This window comes from Natator depressus, chromosome 19 (assembly GCF_965152275.1).
Source record: "Natator depressus isolate rNatDep1 chromosome 19, rNatDep2.hap1, whole genome shotgun sequence".
NCBI classification, from domain to species: Eukaryota; Metazoa; Chordata; order Testudines; family Cheloniidae; genus Natator; species Natator depressus.
The window spans coordinates 6,674,384-6,693,259 of record NC_134252.1 but is presented as its reverse complement, the minus strand read 5'-3'; the positions used below and the strand labels follow the sequence as shown (position 1 = coordinate 6,693,259).

At 45.8% G+C, this 18,876-nt stretch overlaps 2 protein-coding genes across 5 annotated transcripts; one reads left to right on the top strand and one right to left on the bottom strand.

Moving 5' to 3' along the window:
- The first annotated feature begins 827 nt into the window (after positions 1 to 827).
- On the top strand, positions 828 to 15,585 carry DCDC2B (doublecortin domain containing 2B). Of its 3 annotated transcripts, none has more exons than XM_074934523.1 (11): positions 828 to 1,236; positions 2,883 to 2,940; positions 3,765 to 3,841; positions 5,331 to 5,462; positions 6,023 to 6,169; positions 7,481 to 7,520; positions 8,706 to 8,774; positions 9,016 to 9,205; positions 10,502 to 10,605; positions 11,030 to 11,089; positions 12,388 to 13,371. In XM_074934523.1, exons 1-11 carry the CDS (start codon positions 959 to 961, stop codon positions 12,463 to 12,465), a joined length of 1,233 nt encoding a protein of 410 aa, XP_074790624.1. In that variant the 5' UTR covers positions 828 to 958; the 3' UTR covers positions 12,466 to 13,371. The 3 variants fall into 3 exon arrangements, with proteins under 3 accessions (XP_074790624.1, XP_074790621.1, XP_074790622.1); XM_074934520.1 differs by lacking the exon at positions 12,388 to 13,371 and adding an exon at positions 13,381 to 15,585 and having other exon boundaries at positions 831 to 1,236; XM_074934521.1 differs by lacking the exons at positions 8,706 to 8,774; positions 12,388 to 13,371 and adding an exon at positions 13,381 to 15,585 and having other exon boundaries at positions 832 to 1,236.
- TMEM234 (transmembrane protein 234) lies at positions 11,130 to 18,872 on the bottom strand. Of its 2 annotated transcripts, XM_074934527.1 has the most exons (5): positions 18,829 to 18,872; positions 16,384 to 16,535; positions 15,768 to 15,834; positions 15,101 to 15,193; positions 11,130 to 13,898 (listed from the first exon to the last, which is right to left on the bottom strand). In XM_074934527.1, the coding sequence occupies exons 1-5, from the start codon at positions 18,839 to 18,841 to the stop codon at positions 13,828 to 13,830; spliced, it is 396 nt and encodes a 131-aa protein (XP_074790628.1). In that variant the 5' UTR covers positions 18,842 to 18,872; the 3' UTR covers positions 11,130 to 13,827. The 2 variants fall into 2 exon arrangements, with proteins under 2 accessions (XP_074790628.1, XP_074790627.1); XM_074934526.1 differs by lacking the exon at positions 11,130 to 13,898 and having other exon boundaries at positions 14,904 to 15,193.
- Between the last annotated feature and the right edge of the window lie 4 nt (positions 18,873 to 18,876).

Genomic DNA, 18,876 nt, shown 5'->3' with positions numbered 1-18,876 from the left:
TGTGTTCAAGAAGAGAAGAGAGGAGCTGTTGTAGGCTTCACTTCTTCACCCCTCTGCAGAGATGGGGGAATCAGGCTGGTGTCTTGAATCTATGCTCTCAGCAGTGGAATAGAAATGGGGAGAAGACGGGCAAGTATAGCTTTGTTTGCATTGAAATATTTTTTGAGTGGTTGTCATATAAGTGAGAGGTGTTTGGCTTGAATTCCTCTGCCAGCTGACCAGACTTGTCTGCAGCAGTTCAAGCTCCGCCCCCCAACTATCTTACTATTGTAGGTACTTTTCTGTCCCCCCCAGCAGAGCAGGGAATTGAACCTGGGTCTCCCCGGTTGTGAGCTAATACCCTAGCCACTGGACTATTCTTCCTCTCCTGCAGGCCAGCAGAGTAGTTCAGTCTCCATAGTCCATTTTGATGATGGTAACTAGGGAGCAATTAATGCGGGGGGATGGGGGGGGTTGCTTTGTGATGCAGATACTTGTCAACTAGGTGCTGCATTGGCACCTGCCAAACTCATGTCCCACAGGCTACTGAGCAGTTATCGGAGAGTGACAACTTTCAGACACCTCCACTCTGGGCTGTGGAGGTAATCAGCCCTGTCTGCTCTCCTGAGCCATCCGATCTCCTGATTTTGGAGCTGGGCTGGGCTGTGAGGGAGCTTTTGGTGCTGTTTGTGTGTAGTAGAGGAGAGGTACTGAGGAGCTGTTTGGTTCTCGGTTTGAGTGACTCAGCCTCCAGGCCGGCCTACAAAACTCCCTCCTCTTGCTGGGCCTGCAGCCATGGAAACGTCAAGAGTCCCTTTCAGAACACAGCTCTGAGAAGGGAGAGGGAGCACAAAGGGAGACAGCCAGCAAGGGTTTGTGCTTAGCACAAGGGTTGCTGGGGTTTTCCTCTTCCAGCCTTTGCCCCGTGCTGATCGGCTTATCTCTCTATGATCAGTGGGGTGGACGCAGCTCAAGAGGAATGAGCTCTAGCACAATCGCTCTGGCCCCTGTGGCCAAGAATGTGATGGTATATCGCAATGGAGACTCCTTCTTCCATGGAAGGAAGTTTGTGGTGAACCAGCGCCAGTTCCTGACCTTTGAAGCGTTTCTGAATGAGGTGACCAGCACCATTCATGCCTCTGTAGCTGTGAGGAACATCTACACCCCCAGGCAGGGCCACCGGGTCACTGAGCTAGAGGAGCTGCAGAATGGATGCCCGTATGTGGCAGCTGGCTTTGAGCGGTTCAAAAAGCTAAAGTGAGTAGATCAAACTGTTACTTCAGTCTCGGGACTTGATAAGTGACCTTAGATACCTATCCCCGTGTGGCTATTGGGGAAGGAAGAGGTAACTGTGCAGCTGAAAACAGACAGCACTTGTGTGTGTGTGTTATGTTCTGTCGAGAGTTTAAGAGGCAGAGTGTGGAAAGAAATTGGACACTGAGCGGGTAATGGGGGGTGCATGAGAAATTCATGCAGTGTGTTTAGTTTGCCATAAATATGGCTGACAGCGCTGAGCTTAGAGTCTTACCTTGTTTTGATTGACAGAGCCAGCTCATTCCTGCTCTCGTGCATGCCTCATTCACCATGCATAAGAACCAGTCTTTATCGAAAGAAAATCTTAGTGTAGCCGGTTGTGTGGCACAAAAGAATATAACAACTTGTCAGTAATCTTGGTTTTCACTTCCCATCAGATTATCTACCCTTAAAATTAATAGTTGGGGAAGTTAAAGGGACTTTAAATAAGTTTAATATTCGGGATTTTAAAGGGCATGCAACAATCAGCTGTGTGTTAGCCTGAAACTGGGAAGAAAGAGATCTGTCCTTTTTAATTGCTTCACTCATTGGAATCAGGTGTGAATATTCCAAGATGTGCTGGATGAGACTGGAAATGTAAATCAAGGTGATCTTTCACATTACAAGAATAAGAAAATATCTGCAGAAAAATGTATGTTCTGGCAGGATGTTGGTATGTGCTGTGCAGTATTATGTTGCATTACACACAGCTCTGTGTCTTAGGGAGCTCAGTGGGAGTTAGCTGGGGCTATCTGCTGTGGGCTTCCATCACAAGTGTCCGTCCCTAGAAATGTCAGCCACTGATGCATCATCTCCATTCTACCAGGTTTCTTATGTTCTGCATGGAGCAGGCATTTCCAAATGTGTATTTATTTTTCAAATGCAGCCTAAAATATAGTGGGCTGGATTCATTCCTTGCATAACTCCTTTGGAGTCAGTGAAGATTCATGAGGGATGAATTGGACTGAGTAAGTAAATATTGTGGAAGAAACTGTCAACCTGTATTTATTGAGCAACACTGGCCAGTGCTTGGAGACTTGGTCAATGTCTCGCTCAAGGGATAAAACATGATGTTCACCAAAATGTGAAGTTGGCATATGTGGTATCTGGAACTCAGCCTGTTTGGCTGAGAATTGTTTCATTATAACAGCTGTTGGTTAGTCTAGCATTCTGGAGGGCAGATGGGGAGAGACAACCAGAAGAAATGATGATTTCCTGCTGATAAGCACTTGGGAAGCAGAGAGTTGTATATACAATGTGAATGGCTGCAGCGTGAATGTAGGCAACACTGGCATACAGATATTTGCAGAAGCCAAGAACTATCAGCTGAGAAGTGACCTAACCCGTTAACATTGGTCCAGTTCTTGCTGGTATTGACCTCTAAAGAAGTAAACACTAGACATAACCATCTTGTGATCATAATCAGTTAAAAACCAGCTAGAATTTTGTTCTTGTAGCCTGATTAGTCCACAGTTTCACTTCTATTCATGCTGATGAGACTTAGAATAAGGTATTAAGTTTAACACATACAAATGAAGTTCTCCCCAGGTTAGGATGCTGGGGGTTAGAAGAGGTGTGTATTGATGATTTTCTTGCCTGTGTTTTTACAGCTATTTAAACCCTGGAATGAAGCAGCTCAGTGGGAGCAGGAAAAAAAATGGCATGCAGGTGAGTCCGTGTGGGAGACAGGTGGTTGCCTTGTTCAAACAGCGAGCAGAATGTAAGGCTCGGTCAGGGATTAGGACACCACCTGCTAGTAGCAGAGGACGGGAGAACTTTGTCAGGAATTACTTTCTACAAGGCTGGTTGCATGTGTTTCTCTTCCTCTAACCACTCCCTACATGAGGGCCTGGTGGTGAAGGATGTGGGGGGAGGAGGGCAGTGTGAGATCTACCTGAGTATGTGACATTCTTCCCACCATGACTAATGCTGTAGAGAAAGCAGTATGGGGTGCTCTCCTGCCAATCTCTTCAAAATATCCACAGCTCATAAATAAGCTTGTCAGAACCAGCAGCTGGCTGCGCTCCGACCCCACCCCCATTTAAACATCAATGGAACTGAGAATGTCAATCCTAAACCGAGCAGGGGAGGCAGTTGTGCACAATGCGCAGGAGTCAGGAAAAAGTGGGTGTGGGTGACAGGAATAAATGTGGGTGCCTAAGAATGAAGGCCCTGAAAGCACTTTGGGAGTCAATGGGACATCCCCTGGGTGACTGCCAGCAGATCTGAGCCCTTTGTTTACATTCCATCACCATCATTAACACTTAGACCTATACACAGACTTAACCCTGGCAACCCTATGCACCTGGCCTTGCCAACCCATTTGTTGAGTGTGTGAGTGAGTGATTGAAGAGGCTCTCCAGGACTTGCCGGCCAACAAGCCCCACCTAGCAGGAATGAGACCATACAGCAAGTTAGGAAGTCCAACCTGGCAGGCAGCTCCTAAGCTTTGCGTTTGAGTGACATTTGTGTGCGCTGAATCTGGCCTGTAGATCCGCCCCGTTGTTCCCCAGAAGCTGAACATGGCAGTGCGATGGCAGAAGAATGTCCACCTGCCCTGCATTATACAGTGAGTGCCTTTTGACTTTTCTCTAAAGATTCCCTTCGGGAGCAGGAGATCTGGGGAGGCTGGAGGCAGAGTCCCAGAGCTCAGGAACTGGGGAAAACTGACTTTGGAGGGGTATATTCCTGCCCTGGTCCCTCCCAGAGCTAGTTGCTATTTCTACCTATGCCTCCTTCATTGAGAGCAAGTTCCTCCCTATAAGGACTAAGTCATTCTTTAGAAGTAAGGGACCCCTCCTCTTCAATGACCAGCCCTCTGTAGCTGGATATATTCTGGGCCCTGCTCCTCTAGCCCTGGGTTAAATGAATCTTGCAGCCTTATGTGTGGAATGGTTTTCTATGAGCACAATTGTTTCATCTTCTGAAACAGAACAAGCATGGAAAGCCCCATTAGTACCAGAATTTCCTGGGCTTTTAACTGATTGGATCAGATACCAATTTAGTGTAAATCCAGTGTAACCACATTGGCTTCAACTAGGTTAACTTTGGATTTACAACAGTGTAAACTGCGAGCACAGTTTGGTCCAATATATGAAGCACTGGCTGTGCATGTGGATTATTACAGGCTGAGACCTCACTGTTAAATTCTTCTGAATCCAGCGTGCTGTGCCTTGAGATGATCTGTCTTGACGGGGAGGAAATTTGTGACACGCTAACTGGAGATCACACTATCTGTATGTCTGACCTCGAGAGTCTGGCATTATAGGCTATCTCCAGTCCATTCAACAGGTTCCTGCTGAGATCATAGTCTTCTCCTCATCTTTGAGGCTCTTTGCAACTCTGCCACTCTACTTATCCACTCTTATCTCTTCTGCTTCTTCTGCCAACAGTGCCAGCCTTTTTTGTTGCTCCCCCCACAACCATCTCTGTGCTTCCTCTCATGCTGCCCCTTGAGCTTGGCATGCTCTCCCCAAGCTGATCCATAAAGCCACCACTCTCCAATCCCTCCTCAAGGCCCACTTCTTCCATGGTGTCTCCAATTAAATGCCCAGCTGACAATGGGCAGGAGGGGGGGTTGTTGGCTATAGTTGATATATATCTTTTAAAAGAAAATTTTAACATGTGCCTGGGTAAACATTGTCCACATTTTGATGGCCTCCCTTTCCTCCACCCTTCATATATTGTCTGTTCCTAGGGGTAAAGGCGAGATAAGTACATTTGTGGTTTTCCTCTATCATTGCCTTGTTCACTCTGCTCCTACGTTGTATTCTGTTCCTGCCTCTTCATCTGTTGTTATTTTAGATGATAAACTCTTTGGTGAAGGAACCGTCTCATATGTTTGTACAACACCTAGATCCAATCCTGGTTGGGACCCTTTGGCTCAACCACTGTGTACCCAATAATAAAGAGCTGGTTAATTGTGTGGCTATTGGAGAGCTACTGGCTTGGAAAGTTCTAGAGGAGTTGGCTATTTGTTCATGGGGGTTGGGTGTACAGATACAGGGGGCTGGAAACACAGGTTCATCACATATATTTTCTTGGCCCTTTTATTGAAGTGTTTTCCGGAATGGGGATTTGCTGAGCCCCCCTTTCCGACTGCTGCTCTCCAAGAGCACCCTGCAGGAGTGGGACGCCATCCTGGGCCTGCTGACGGAGAGAGCCAACCTGCGCAGTGGAGCTGTTCGAAAGTGGGTATCCGTAAGAGGCACTACTGGTTTTCCTTACCTCATGTCCATCTGGTCTATACTGTGTCCCCTTACACTGTTTAGTGGTTAGCACAAGAGGACCAGGAGTCAGGACACCTGGGTTCTAATCCTGTTTCTGCCACTGATGTGCTGTTTGGCCCTGGTACTCAAGTTTTACATTCTGTAAAATGGGGATAATACTTACCTCTTGGGGGCTTGGTGAGAGTTAATGTTCATTATGCTCAGGTGAAAAGAACTATAAGCAAATCATTATCCTCATATTATGCCTTATGTGTATGGGGGGAAGGGGAATCTTACTGAACAAATACAGTTTGAACAGTAAATAACTTAGCTGAAACACACTGGGCCACATTCACAGTGGTGTAATAACTCCACTGACTTCAGCAGACCTCCACCAATCGTGAGATTGGCCCATACTCTGGCCTGTGTTCTATGTTCTGACCACAGGGTGTACTTCCACCCAAGCAGGATCATTTGCTGCTGCTCCCTCACCCGCCCCACTCCCATGCTTTTTTTAAATCCCTTGCTATCTTCTCCCATAGACTCTGCCGGCTGGATGGAGTCCCAGTCTCCAGTGGCAAGGAGTTGGTGAACGGTGATTACTATGTGGCGATAGGGGTGGAGAAGTACAAAAATCTGCCCTACTTTGAGCTGCTGGTGCCTGAGAATTCTAAGCACCGGGCATTACGGTAGGTAGGCAGGTACCTGTGGCCTAGAGACTGTGCGTTATGCTGGTCCTAAACTTAAAAATAATCTTCATATTTATGCATGGGAGTGAGGAGAGGGGAAATAAGGGAACAAATGACTAATTCTTCCTGTAACTTAATAATCACTCAAGCCCCAGTTTTCAAAACTCTGACTTTTTGGGTGCCCAGTTTGAGACCTGTAGGGGCCTGATTTTCAGAGCTGCTGAGCCACCTGTAACTCCAAAGCCTGAGGTGTCTCAAATTGGGCACCTAAAACTGGAAATGCTCAAAATCTGTGGCCGCCTTTGAAAACTATGGCTGGAACTAACCCAAAATCACTTCAAAAAGAAATGCCGCAATGTTGAGCCGACGTTCAGCGATGCTCTCCTGGTGTGATTGGAACCTGGGAGCCCTTCCCCCCATCCCCTGGCAAAAGTGTGTGTTGTCTGAATCTTGGCAACAACTTTAACAGCTTTTATTGAGTTTGCATGTCAAATTTCCCAACTTGAAATGGGAAATGTGAACACTTAAATCAATTTCCTTATTATTAGGATTCTGTTGTGAGAGTGTCTGAGGCCTTGGATTAAAATAATCTGAATTATGATAGAAGTCAGGGTACAAGTATGATACAAGTACAAAATTGTTGGGGTTTTTTTATGCATGTTAGTGTCAGGGGCTGTTTTTAACATGTACAAACCACCCTATGAAATCCCCGTGCCCAGCACAGCACCAGAAGAAGATTGGTTGGCTCAGTTTCCCAGTAGTCTTGTAGCAAGGGCCAAAAAGCAGTTGTCAGTTGAGAATAGCAGCAGATTTTGCTGGTCTGGGATTGGCAGTGGGATAGAGCCTTCCACCTCTAGGATGGTGCTTCAAATCTGGCCTAGGTCAGCAGTGACTAAGAGCTTTTTTCTTTTAATCACCTGCTGGCTGTTTAGTGGCCCGTGTGAAATGAGTGGTGGGTGTTGATTCAGTTTAGAGTCAAACAGCTCTTCACAAGCATCATGAATTCTCCTTCCTGCGGGTCGTCTCAGCAGAGCAGTCCAGTCATGGAGTCAGCGCCCTGCTCAGATTAGGGCTGAGGCAGACTGGTGGGGGAGCCTGCACTGATGCTACCTGTGCTCTGCCTGCTCTGAGAATAGAGACCTCCAGGGCTGTCAATCCAGCACCTTTCACCAGCGCTGCACTTGCTTGTGAATGTGGAAAAGGAAAAAAATGCCAGGGTGAATATTTGTGCATGCGCATCCCATGGACGCACACCCTGTCGCTGAATATGTTGGATCTCAACATGCTGAGATTCAGTTTTCTGTGTTTCAGGAACCATCCAAATAACAGACGCAGGATCCACAATCACGGGGTAGGTAGCTCAGCCTGCGTGGGCTGCTACATTTACGCTACAGACCAGCTGTCAAGCTGGTTTAGACATAAATCTGTACATAGTGGACACATGTAAATGGATGCAACAGAAAAGCTTCCCCCAACACTGATTCTGATACAATATCCTCTGGATATCAGCAATGGGACTTGGCTGGAAATGCCCATCTTTGCTTCATTTCTCTCTGTTTTAAGCAATAGCGGCGTTCTCCTCAGCTGCCCTATGAAGGCACTTTACTTGCCCGCTCTTTATAGTATAATCATATCTGGCTGAGCTTGTGAGGCCTTTACATCAACTCGATGGCATTTTTCTGTTTGGACATTCCAGCCTAATAATACCGCTTATTTTAGCGCTGTCTCGATCTCCACTGAGTTTAAAATGTTGACCATCCTGAACAGGGGAGAAAAGATGAAAGAGAGAGAATAAGAATGGCTGGGGGAATGGGTAGCCCTGGCACGGGGTAGAATGGGGTCACACACAGGGGGCAAGGGGAGATGAAGGGGTCTGATATGGGGGAGAAGTGGAGGGGGCTGCAGGGAGTCCCTGACATAGAGGAGGGTGGCACACGGGGAGAATGGAGGGATGCAAGGAGCACCTGGTGTGTGCAGTAAACACAGCCTACAGAAGCAATGAAGCATGCAGCCCCCTAGTAAGATCATTAGTAGATCTTAGTGTTTTGCCATGGCGTATTATCTTCATCCAACAGAAGCTTCCAGAGCAGGCCTTAAGCACCTCCTTCTTCCTTAATTTTGGGACCTTGATGTTGACTTCTTCAGATCTTATTTTCGGATGGTCCTGGTTGTGGTGTCTTTTCTCTGGCATGCTCGTGACCAGCAAGAGACATTTGTGTAGCCAGTGGCCATCTGGTTCTCCTTTCTGTTGTACAGTGCTCCATAGAGCTGGCTTGCAAATTTGGGCTTGTGCCCTTCTTTTTGCTACTTTATGATCAATAAAGGCAGCTGTTCTGAGAATCCATCTTGGAATGGACAGGAGAGAGTTCTTGTGTGAGTAGGAAGTGGTCATACAGGGATCTCAGCTACAGGAGCTGGGGTCAGCTGGGCACTCCACTGAAAACGAACTGTCCCAACAAGTCCTGGCTGCCGTGCCCTTTTGGAGGGGTGTCTGTCTTGTTACATTTGTTGAAACATTTCCTGTTCTTGTTCTCAGTTTGGTAAAAGCTATGCCACTTCCCAGGATGGAGCTAGCGATTCTGCCCTCATTGATCCACCTCAGCAGGTAATGAATATAGCAAGCACTGGGTGTGACCCACTATAGTTAAACTGCATAGCAGTTTGCATTAAAACCTTGTTTTCAGGACTGTGGGATCCTGCCAGCCAGCTTTGAGGTGTACTGGTGGGGCCATATTGGGCAGATGGCCTAGTGTCTCTATAACTAGTGCTGTAGAATTAGTCTCTCATTCTCACAAGCCCTAGGTTAAGAAACAAACTAAGGATGTTATTGTGAATGTTAATTTCAGCCAGACTATCGCAGGGTGCAGTCCACAGGAAACGAAGAGAAAGACAAAACCCCCATTCCTTCTCCAGCAGTGCGCAGACAAGCCGGGAAATATCCATGCAAAGAGGAAGAGTCTGTTTTCCATGCTAAGCCTGTCCGTGCAGGGCAAAACAGGAAGAATAGCAGGAACATGCAACACTGGCCTGACCAAGGTAAAGAACATCACTATGGATGTTTAGGAATGACAGGGAATGGCTTTAATTTGATGCTAAGGGAGTAATCTGTCTAACTCGGAGGTGCTACAGGGGAACAGTGGCTAGTGTATCTCCTAAGTGCTGTTGTAATTCCATTCCTTCCTCTCCTCAACAAACACCCCATGAACGAGACTTTCTTGAGACATGAGTCGTTGTGAAGCTGAGATACTGAACTCTGTCTGGAGTTGCCTTGAGTTGCACCCCCGCTGTATCTGCTGGTGCAATAGTTAAAGAGCATAAAAGGTGAAAAGCAAATGTGTCTGAACGCCTACCAGCAAGCCAGGGAAGGAACTGTGGTGGATGTGGAGCTGCTCTGCAATAACTTACGAATCCTTTATGTTGACCTGGTTATTTGGATGTTTACTGTATGACTATATTGGTTAAGTTTAATAGGGGGCTGCAAGGAAAACAAGCAGGAAGGAAACACAGTGGTTCAAGATAAGACCCCCCCATCCCCTTAGTAAACACCTAAGGTTTGTTAAGAGATAATGCCAGGATGGGGAAAAGGCTGTGAATTAGAGATCAAAAGCACTACAGGAGTTTAAAAAGGAACTCTTTCTCTCTCGGGAGGGGGAGGAGTTGTTGGGGAGCTGTTTGAGGAAACCAGACTGACATAGGCTCCTCTGGGGTGTCGGGAGTAGTTAGGCGTGCCTCAGTTACCGTCCAGGGATGGTAAGTGTGTAGGTAAGATAGACTGATGTCTTAAAATCATTTTTCTCTAAGTGCTTTGTTCCTACTGTTAAACAATACTTTGGTTTAAGAAGGCTGTATGATCACTCTATTCACCATTGGTCACAGATTCCCGAAAGGAAGAACGGCAGGTACCAAACCCAGTTGGACCTGCTGGGTAAGCATGGTCAGTGCTCAGACCTGATCTAAGAGTGGGAAAAATTCATGATTCCACCCCAGAGAGATGAAGGCATGAGGTCTAACAGGGCACGGGGGGAAGTCTGGGAGACCTAGAAAGGGGACAGAGGTGCAGCTCACCCTGTAACTGTGTCAGGAACATTTTTTTAAATGAGATTTATGAACTGACCCAATGTTTTCTTAATCTGATTTGCTATATAAAATCAAACTCTCTAAACATGGTTAACAGCTTATTAATGCTATTTCCTCAGTGCTAGCAACATGGCAGGCAGTGATGAAAGACCCCCAGAAACACTAGACTGGACCTAGCCATTCCTATAGCTTAAGCTGCACTAAGACACAGCTAGTGTCTGTGATACCCTCTTAAGATCTTTCTTCTCCTCACAGAAGAGGGAAGTGTCTATAAAGTGAAAGACCCAAGGAAGGAGATGCGAGGTGCCCAGGAAGTTGTGGAGGACGAATACACAAAGATGGAGCTACCTGTTGATCAGGTATGAGGTATAACTTTCTCTGGTAAATTACTAAAAGGCTTTTTCTCTCCTGCATTACTAACTGTCTGGGAGCTCAGGCTGTTACTGTGAGATCGGATGAGGATACAAATTTTGTATCCGCGCAGGGCTCTAAATATAGGATCTCAAAGGGAGGGAATCCGCTGTCTGCAGCTCATAGCCTATGAGGCTGCTTCCCCACCTTCCAGATCCTATATCCAACCCCCCACCCCTCCCCGGCCATATACAGAGAGTTGATTCTTGTGGATGTGAATCAGATGTGGATCCACACTTTTGCATTTGCACAGGACTCTAGAGATGGCCTTTCTACAGGGCTGTAAGAGTCATACAGTTCTCCAACAGAGCAGAGACTTAAAGATAAAATAGGTTGCCCCTGATTTTTGTCGTTATTTTCTCTCTTCTCCAGAGAGCTGCCGAGACTGTGGAAGAAGTTATACCAAAAAGCAAAATGACTCCTCACAGCAAGGTACTGCTAAACAGTCCAGTATACGTGTGTGTGTGTGTGTGTGTGTAAGACAGAGAGTGTGAAAGTAAGCAAGTTAAGATTAGATACCTAAGATGCAACTGGTTTTAATTTAACAGGAGGGTAACTCAGTACAAATTCTTAAACTGACACAAATTTGCTATCCCCTAATTGTGATTTATAAAGCAACTGATACAATAAACTCTTAAAACCAAAATAACTGCACACAGTATCAGGGGAATGCTATGCCACTTACTGTGTGCTAGTGTCTCACCTTGTATAACTGTAGTTGTGGTTACAAACCTTCACTGTAAAAACCTCTTTATCAGAGGCTTAGATTTTGAATGTGTAAAAGATTGACAGCTGAATCTTGGCGTCCTCCAAGGGTGGCGGAAGTTTGGCCTCTGCAGCTGAATGTCTCAGCCTGCAGCTGCCCTAATCTTTAATACTATAATGCAGCCTGTTAAGACTACTGGGGTCCTGATGGTGCAGTGCATGCTGGGACCAAGTTTCTGCAGGTTGCACCTCTATTAAATATGGAGGCAGGAGTATTTTATTAGGCATTGCAAGGGGTGCTTTTAGACATGCAAAGTATGGATGCTTGTGGCACACACACAATCAGCTGCTCAACACGTTTGTAACAAATCTCTTCAATCACTTAACAGCAACAGTCTGCAACTTTTCTTTTGCAATGAATAAAATCCCAGTTTTGTGGAGTTTTTATAAAGGTGCCTGCTCTTTGGGGGCAGTAATTTTTCTTATACTGGTTTTCATAAGAATTTCTAGAGTTAATGCATTTTGTCCCATTGCATATGTTATGGGACTGCTCCTGTTCCTTTTTAAGATCAAAGGTAAAATTCAGACTTAAATCGGAGCAGTTCCTAGCTAACATCAGAATAACCTAATGAAGCACTCTGGCCTCTGGAGTGAATTTGGATCCTTGTATTCTGTATTTACTTCACAGGCTGGGGCAGCGTTTCTTTGTCTGCAAAGAGTACCCTGCTGCCTCCTGCAAATGCTGATGTTGTAGTTGGCCTTTCATCCACAGACCTCAAATTGCTATACAAACACTTATTTGAGCCTCATAGCCTTCCTGTGCTGTAGGCAAGAATCCCTAAGCCTATTTTAAAGGTGTTTAGACTGAAGCACAAGAAGTCCGCGGTCATATAGCAAGTCCATGGCATAGCTGGGAACAGTACCCAGAAATTCTTAATGCCAGACCCTGACTGTAACCACTATTACAACACCACGTTAGTTACATTAAAAGTCACTTGTATTGTTTTGTCTTTAAATGGGGAAAGGTTGGGAGCACTGACAGATGGCGGAAGGCCTTGACAATGCGAAATTACGGCAGTGACTCAGAGGAGGAAGAGAACTGAAAGAGCCATTTCTCCGACCGTGTGAAGCTCCAAAGAGTTAATGAAGTGACTGTGATGAAATGGAGATCAAGTTAGCTTTACTCTCTGTGCAGTGGTGGATAACATCATAAGCACCTTGATCAAATCCAAGGATTTTAAAAAATGCTTGTTTTAAACAATACGAATGCCTTCATTTTCTGGGCTTTGTAAAGCAGGCTTCAGCTGAACAATGAGTCAGACACATTCATAATATATTTTTAAAAATATAAATTTTAATATAAACACTTTTCTTCCTTTCTTGGGGAAGGTGCTTGGGGAGGAAGATGGGAAATGCCTGGGCCTACATTTTTTTAATTTCCACAGTCAAGGAGCTGGTTTGTATCTGAAATGGGGGGGAAGGAATTAATTTTTACTGTACAGAATAACTTTTACTCGCCCATGAAAGGGGAGTCCTTCCAAAAACCTCTGCAGCGGAGAGACTAGCTGGGTTCTCAGTTAAGTTGTAAGTCTCAATCCGGGAGGGACATTGGCTCAGAGCATTTGGTAATAATTTATTATCCAGTAAGTGCTGAACAAGACAAGTTAAGGATAGTCCCCGCTCTGAAGAGCTTACAGTCTAAGAGGCACACACGGAAGAAAAGACATTCTGGAAAAACTGAGGAGGGGATGAGTATGAACCTATCTAGTTTGTTCAGCCTTTGGGTTCTAGAAATACAGTGATGTAGCAATTAGAGTACAGTGCGGAGTCTGAGTGCAGTAGCTACCTCCGGAAATAAGCTTGGTGAACCATTTTCTGCTGTCCCGTGTCAAATATTCCCCTGATGGATATAAAGGTTTTTTTTTTTTTTTTCCCAGATTTTAAAGTGTACTACCTAGTGATGAGATGACCCTTCAACTCTGCAACCCAGTTGTTTACATTTTTTTTTTTTTTTACAGAGTAAACTCTGGTTCCAAATCCCTCACTGTGTGGGTGGGAATGTCAACATGTCCATCACGGGGATGTACAATAAATGGAGATTACACCATGGACTCCAGCAGTGTGGAACTTTGGGAGACTTAGAAGGGAGGTCGGAGGAAGATCGGGACACTAATTTTTTGCGTAGGATTCTGCACGTAAATTAAGTATTGGGGGCTCAAACCCCAAATATTCAAGGCTTTGTGCCCCCAAAAGAACAAGACCTCAACCTTGAAAAGGCAAAGACACTCCAACAACTGTTTTCAGAAATCTTCTTCTTTAGGTATCAAAATTCACCCTTCCACGTTGCCTTGGTTCTAGACCAAACCACTGGCAGCTGATCTGGGTCCAGAGAGGCAGGGGTACCTATCCCAAACAATGGCATTACCTTCTGCGCATTCTTTCTTCTTCCACTGTCACAGTGTTTCTCACTCGTTCACAGAACCAGCTATACATAGAGCAACTCCCAAGATAGTAAGCAGCATTCCTACCACTGCTCCTAAGGAGACAGGACATACAAAAATGGGAGGAATCATGAGCACTCACCACTAATCAGTTAGGCCTTGTCCTCCGTTCACATGCTACAGTGATGATGTGGTTTGACTAGCTAGATAGAGATGATCAGAAACATGCTAGTTCTGGATGAATTTCAGTAGTGTTGTTAATAGCAGGTTCTAGACACTCTTCCTCACATCGGTGCAGAGGTTTGTTGTTGTTGTTTTTTTTTAATCTGTTAACTATATTATAAAACTACAGACAGCATAGTGTGTGTGTATAGGAGGCTGGAGCACAGTTCTTAGGAAAAAAGTCCTTGATTGCTCTAGTCAGGGAAACCTTGTTAATGCTGTGCTAACAATAGCTGTGTTTAAAGACAAATGTAGCTATTAGCATGGACCTATGGAGCTGGACCTCATCCGAGTCAGTTACAAACAACCTCAAATTTGCAGCCATTTAATGAAGTTATCTAGTGTCACACACTGGACTGAGGGAGGGGATGAGGAAGAAGAATCTTCATTGGTAATTTAGGTTTTTATAGAACATCTTTCTTGGCCCAGAGGGGTATTCACCAGTTCTGTTCTGCTCACATGTCTTTATTTTGTAAAGGCCTGAACCTGAGGTACAGTTACCCTTAACTCCCAGTGACTTGAACTGTACAGGATGCCTCTAAATCTACAAATTTCACCCTCTCTCAACGATAATCCTAGAAAGCTGAATAAGCTGCTATTGGAACAAAATGTCATCACACTTTCAATTTGCTTGGTTTCTTCCCTCCCCTAAAGCACTCACAGGATAACATTCTTACCTTCTGCAGCTTACCCCCAGTGTAGCTCCTTAATGTAAAAATATTAAGTTACTATTAGCAGAGTAGAGTTGTCTAAAACCTAGTTTCAAATCCCTCAGTGAGACAACAGCAACTGATGATCACACACAGACTAGTGTTATCTTATATCCATCCATGAGAAGGTAGGATTAACCAGATCATCACTCTGTACATATCTAGGGGAGGGATCCTCAATAAATCCATCCGCAATTATGATAAGAAGAACTATTTAACTAACCATACATCTTGCCCCTAGCATTACATGATCTAGCTAGAGATCACACCAAACAATGGTAATCTAGATGTTCAAGGTATGGTGCTGAATGCCAAGCTGTGTGCAGAGCACATATATAAAAGCACTGCACTGAAGTATGACTTACTTTTACCACCAATGTCTTCCCCAAGAGTCTTCCCAGTTACTACTGTGACTATCAAAGCCAGAGAGTTACAGAGAGGCACCGCCAGGGACAGGTCTGAAATTGAACAGGGAACGTTGACATGATCAGTTAACCACAGTTTAAAAACTAAATCTTGTAAAAATCACTTTCTCATTACCAGTGCAAAACTGCTGCTATCCTGTTATGTGTAGGCTTGGAAGGCTTAGATTTTTTGTTGGTAAACATTGGTTTCACCTTACACACAAACCAATGAAAAAATATTTACAGATAGGCAAAGTGAGAAAAATGCTGCTTGAGAACTTACTATATTTTAAGGAAATTTACTTTATATATTTTAACATGTGTTGTGACAATCTGTGTTAATGATTATAAATATTTAATTTTTTTGCATCTCAAAGGCTGTCATTAAATAATTGCCTGTCACACCCCCCATAATTTTCTGCAATTGTGAAAATTTAAATTGATAACAATACAAGAAATGTTTAATAATAAATGTCAATGTTATGTCAAAATTAAAAAATAATACATTCTGCCAAGCCTAGATATGTGTAATTAATTTCTTGGCTGGGCCACAGAACTTCTCAAGGATGAAATTGTTTATCCAGCCCCAGCTATCCCACTACACTGAAACATAATGGGAAGGACTAACCTGTGGATGCCAATGTGAGGTAGTAGATTATTGATCCACACTGGTTAAACAGAAATGGCACCATGTACTACAAGGAAAACATAACATATTCAGTCACTGCACATGAAATGACCATATACACAGCATGAATGTTATGTGAGGAAGTGAAGCTAGTTGTTAGAGTGGGGAATTAGGAACCAGGACTCATTTGTCCTATTCCTCACTCTAGAAGGAAGTGTGGTCTAGCAGTTAAATCACAGGGCTCTGTTTATGGTTGTGCCACTGACTCCTTGTGTGAATTTGGGTCAGTCTCATAACTTCTCAGTTTCCTAGTCAGTAAAAGAGAGAGAACACTTATTTCACAGGAATGATATGAGGCTTAATTAACTAATGTGTGTAAAGTGCTTTGAAACCCTCATGGGAAAAGTGGTATCATATGCAAGCTAAATGGAATATCACAAAGGATAAAAATTAAATTTCCAATAAAAACCATCAAGCCCAGAGCAGATATAATTAAATGGTCAAGAAAATTAATGTTAAAGCCACAGATTAAGATTAAGCCACAGACATTCAAAACAATCTCCATCCAGGAGGCCCCCTTGGCACTATCTGAATGGTTTGGAGGGGGTTCTAATACCTTATAATTGAGGCACAGGAATTTCATCTCTGCAAGCAGCTGCAGCACCCGGTTCATTTGCTTCACCTTCTCCAGTCCCTCTGTCCCCGTCTTCAAAAATGGGTTTGTCCCTCCCCACAGAATAGCCACTAGGACCAGTGCAGACACTTCCCCTGCAACACAATCACAAACCACCACAGTTCAGGGGTTATTTGTGTCCTATGAGTTTCTCACTTTAGTTCTTACATTATCCCAACTCCGTGGCTGCATGTAGTGCAGGGTGGAACTTGCCATTTGCTCTGCGACTAAACTTGTGTTCTGAACATCAGTCCTGCGTCTGCCACTGTGACCATCACAAATTCCTTCACTTTCCCCCTCTCTCCTGTGTTAAAAGCCCAATTGTGAAAAGCACCCAGAACTCCCATTCTACCCTCTCTCTCATCCTTACTGCTCTCTCTAACTCAATGCACTCCCACCTGTTTGGAAGTCTCTCACTCCATGTGAGTCAAACTATCAAATCCTTCTTTAAACCTCATTTCTTCCATAAAGCCTCCTATGGAATGATCTTACCAACCAACTCTCACAAAAGAACTATCGTCTAAACTAAAGAACTAAAGTCCCCAGCATAGTATTTGTCTGAGGTCAACTATAAGCTCCTAGGCGTAGGGGTCTTTTCTTACGATGTCTTCTGTAATGTAGCAAGCACATTTAGTACATCTGTGTTATTAACATAGTGTTATTTACTAAATAACAATCAACCTTAACAATGTTGTGACCAGCTCCCGTACAATAAATGCAACCCAATCATCACATCTGCAAGCACTAAAGAATGGGAGATGTTAAAAAGTTCTGCGCTTTTATGGTGCATTATGTATTTTAGAATAGTGCAAAACACTGAACAGTCTTGTTTGAATGCTGCTGACGGTGCAGTATTTTGCAATAAACGTTACTATGTGATGTTCACGCAGGTTTATTACATTTATTTGTGCTTCAGTTCTTTTTCTGTCCAGTTACTATTGCAGATTATTCCAGTCCATGAAAGCAGGTTAAATAAACTATCAGTGAGAAAGCTGGGCTCTACATTACTTTAGGGGTCTTGTTAGCAGTGTGTTGTGGCCCAGTCAGTGCAGGCTTGAGATGTGTTGGCATCAAACACAAATCAGTTTACATTTGTGGCACTCCCCCCATGCCACCAGCCTGGAACCATGCGGCATTTGTGCAACCTGCAGCGTGTGCCAAGCAAAAGGAGTTGAGCAGTTTTAAAAAATCTGGCTACATCCTGATGCCCTTTAAAGGTGATGTCCTGGGAAGCAGTTGGCACCCGCTCAATGAACAACTGGGCATGTTTGTGTATACAACAGAGGTGGGCAAACTACGGCCCGTGGAACTGTCCTACCCGGCCCCTGAGCTCCTGGCCTGGGAGGTTTCAGAGTAACAGCCATGTTAGTCTGTATTTGCAAAAAAAAAAGGAATATTTGTGGCACCTTAGAGACTAACCAATTTATTGGAGCATAAGCTTTGGGCGGCGGAGCTGCGCACTCATGCAGGGCAGCGCGTGTGGCTCTGGCCGGGAGATGCGGCTGCCAGACATGCTGCTCTGAGCGGCATGGTAAGGGGCCCGGGGGGTTGGATAAGGGGCAGGGAGTCCTGGGGGGCAGTCTGGGGATAGGGAGCAGGGGGCGGTTGGATAGGGCAGAGGTTCTGGGTGTGTGTGTGTGTCAGGGGATGGGGAACGGGGAGGGTTGGATAGGCGTGGGAGTCCGGGGGGGGGCTGTCAGGGGGCGGGGGTGTAAATGGGGTCAGGGCAGTCAGGGGACAAGGAGTGTGGGGGGGGGTTGGATGGGTCAGGGGTTCTGAGGGGGGCAGGAAGTGGGAGGGGGCAGAAAGGGGGCGGGGGCCAGGCTGTTTGGGGAGGCACAGCCTTCCCTAGCCGGCCCTCCATTCAGTTCTGAAACCCCGCTGTGGCCCTCGGGCCAAAAAGTTTGCCCGCCCCGGTCTACAGGGTCAGTGAAGCCACTGTCTTGGGCCCTTCGGTGGCCCCATTACAGACGGGAAGCCTTGTCAATCCCCCGTGGTGCAGGGGGAACTGCCTGCTCTTCCCTTCCTCCGTGGAGGCCCCCCCCCGCCCTTGGGGACCCCCCCGAGCATCCTCTTCCCCTGCACCCCTAACACTGAGGACCCCCCTGAACCGCCCCTTCCCCAGTGGGGAGCCCCCAGCAGTGGAAATCCCCTTCGCCTGGGCCCCACACCACGGCGCCCTTCTCGCCCAGGAAGCCCCCCCCGGGGGACCCTCTCCCTTCTCCCAGCACAAGAAGCCCCTGTGCCCCCCTCGCCCCACCCCACCCTACCCTAGCCTGGGGGGCCCTTCCCCTCGGGCCCCGCCCCTCCCTCTGGACCACCCTGGGGGGACCCCTCCCCGGGCCGGGCCCTGTCGTGGGGGGTGGCCCCCGGAAGCAGGAAACTCACCCGCGGAGGCCATGGCGGCTCCCGTTCACTTCCGGCCCGGCCGCGCCC

Bases quoted from the DNA above. Each gene is read 5' to 3' on its own strand.
- TMEM234 (XM_074934526.1), bottom strand. The intron at 15,835-16,383 runs GTATTAGAACCC...TTTTCCTTGTAG, and splicing joins TCCTGTGCCTCAATTATAAG to TACATGGTGCCATTTCTGTT. The intron at 15,194-15,767 runs GTTAGTCCTTCC...GTTCAATTTCAG, and splicing joins CCTCACATTGGCATCCACAG to ACCTGTCCCTGGCGGTGCCT.
- DCDC2B (XM_074934520.1), top strand. From the start codon at position 959: ATGAGCTCTAGCACAATCGCTCTGGCCCCTGTGGCCAAGAATGTGATG. The intron at 8,775-9,015 runs GTAATGAATATA...TGTTAATTTCAG, and splicing joins TCATTGATCCACCTCAGCAG to CCAGACTATCGCAGGGTGCA. The intron at 10,606-11,029 runs GTATGAGGTATA...TCTCTTCTCCAG, and splicing joins TGGAGCTACCTGTTGATCAG to AGAGCTGCCGAGACTGTGGA.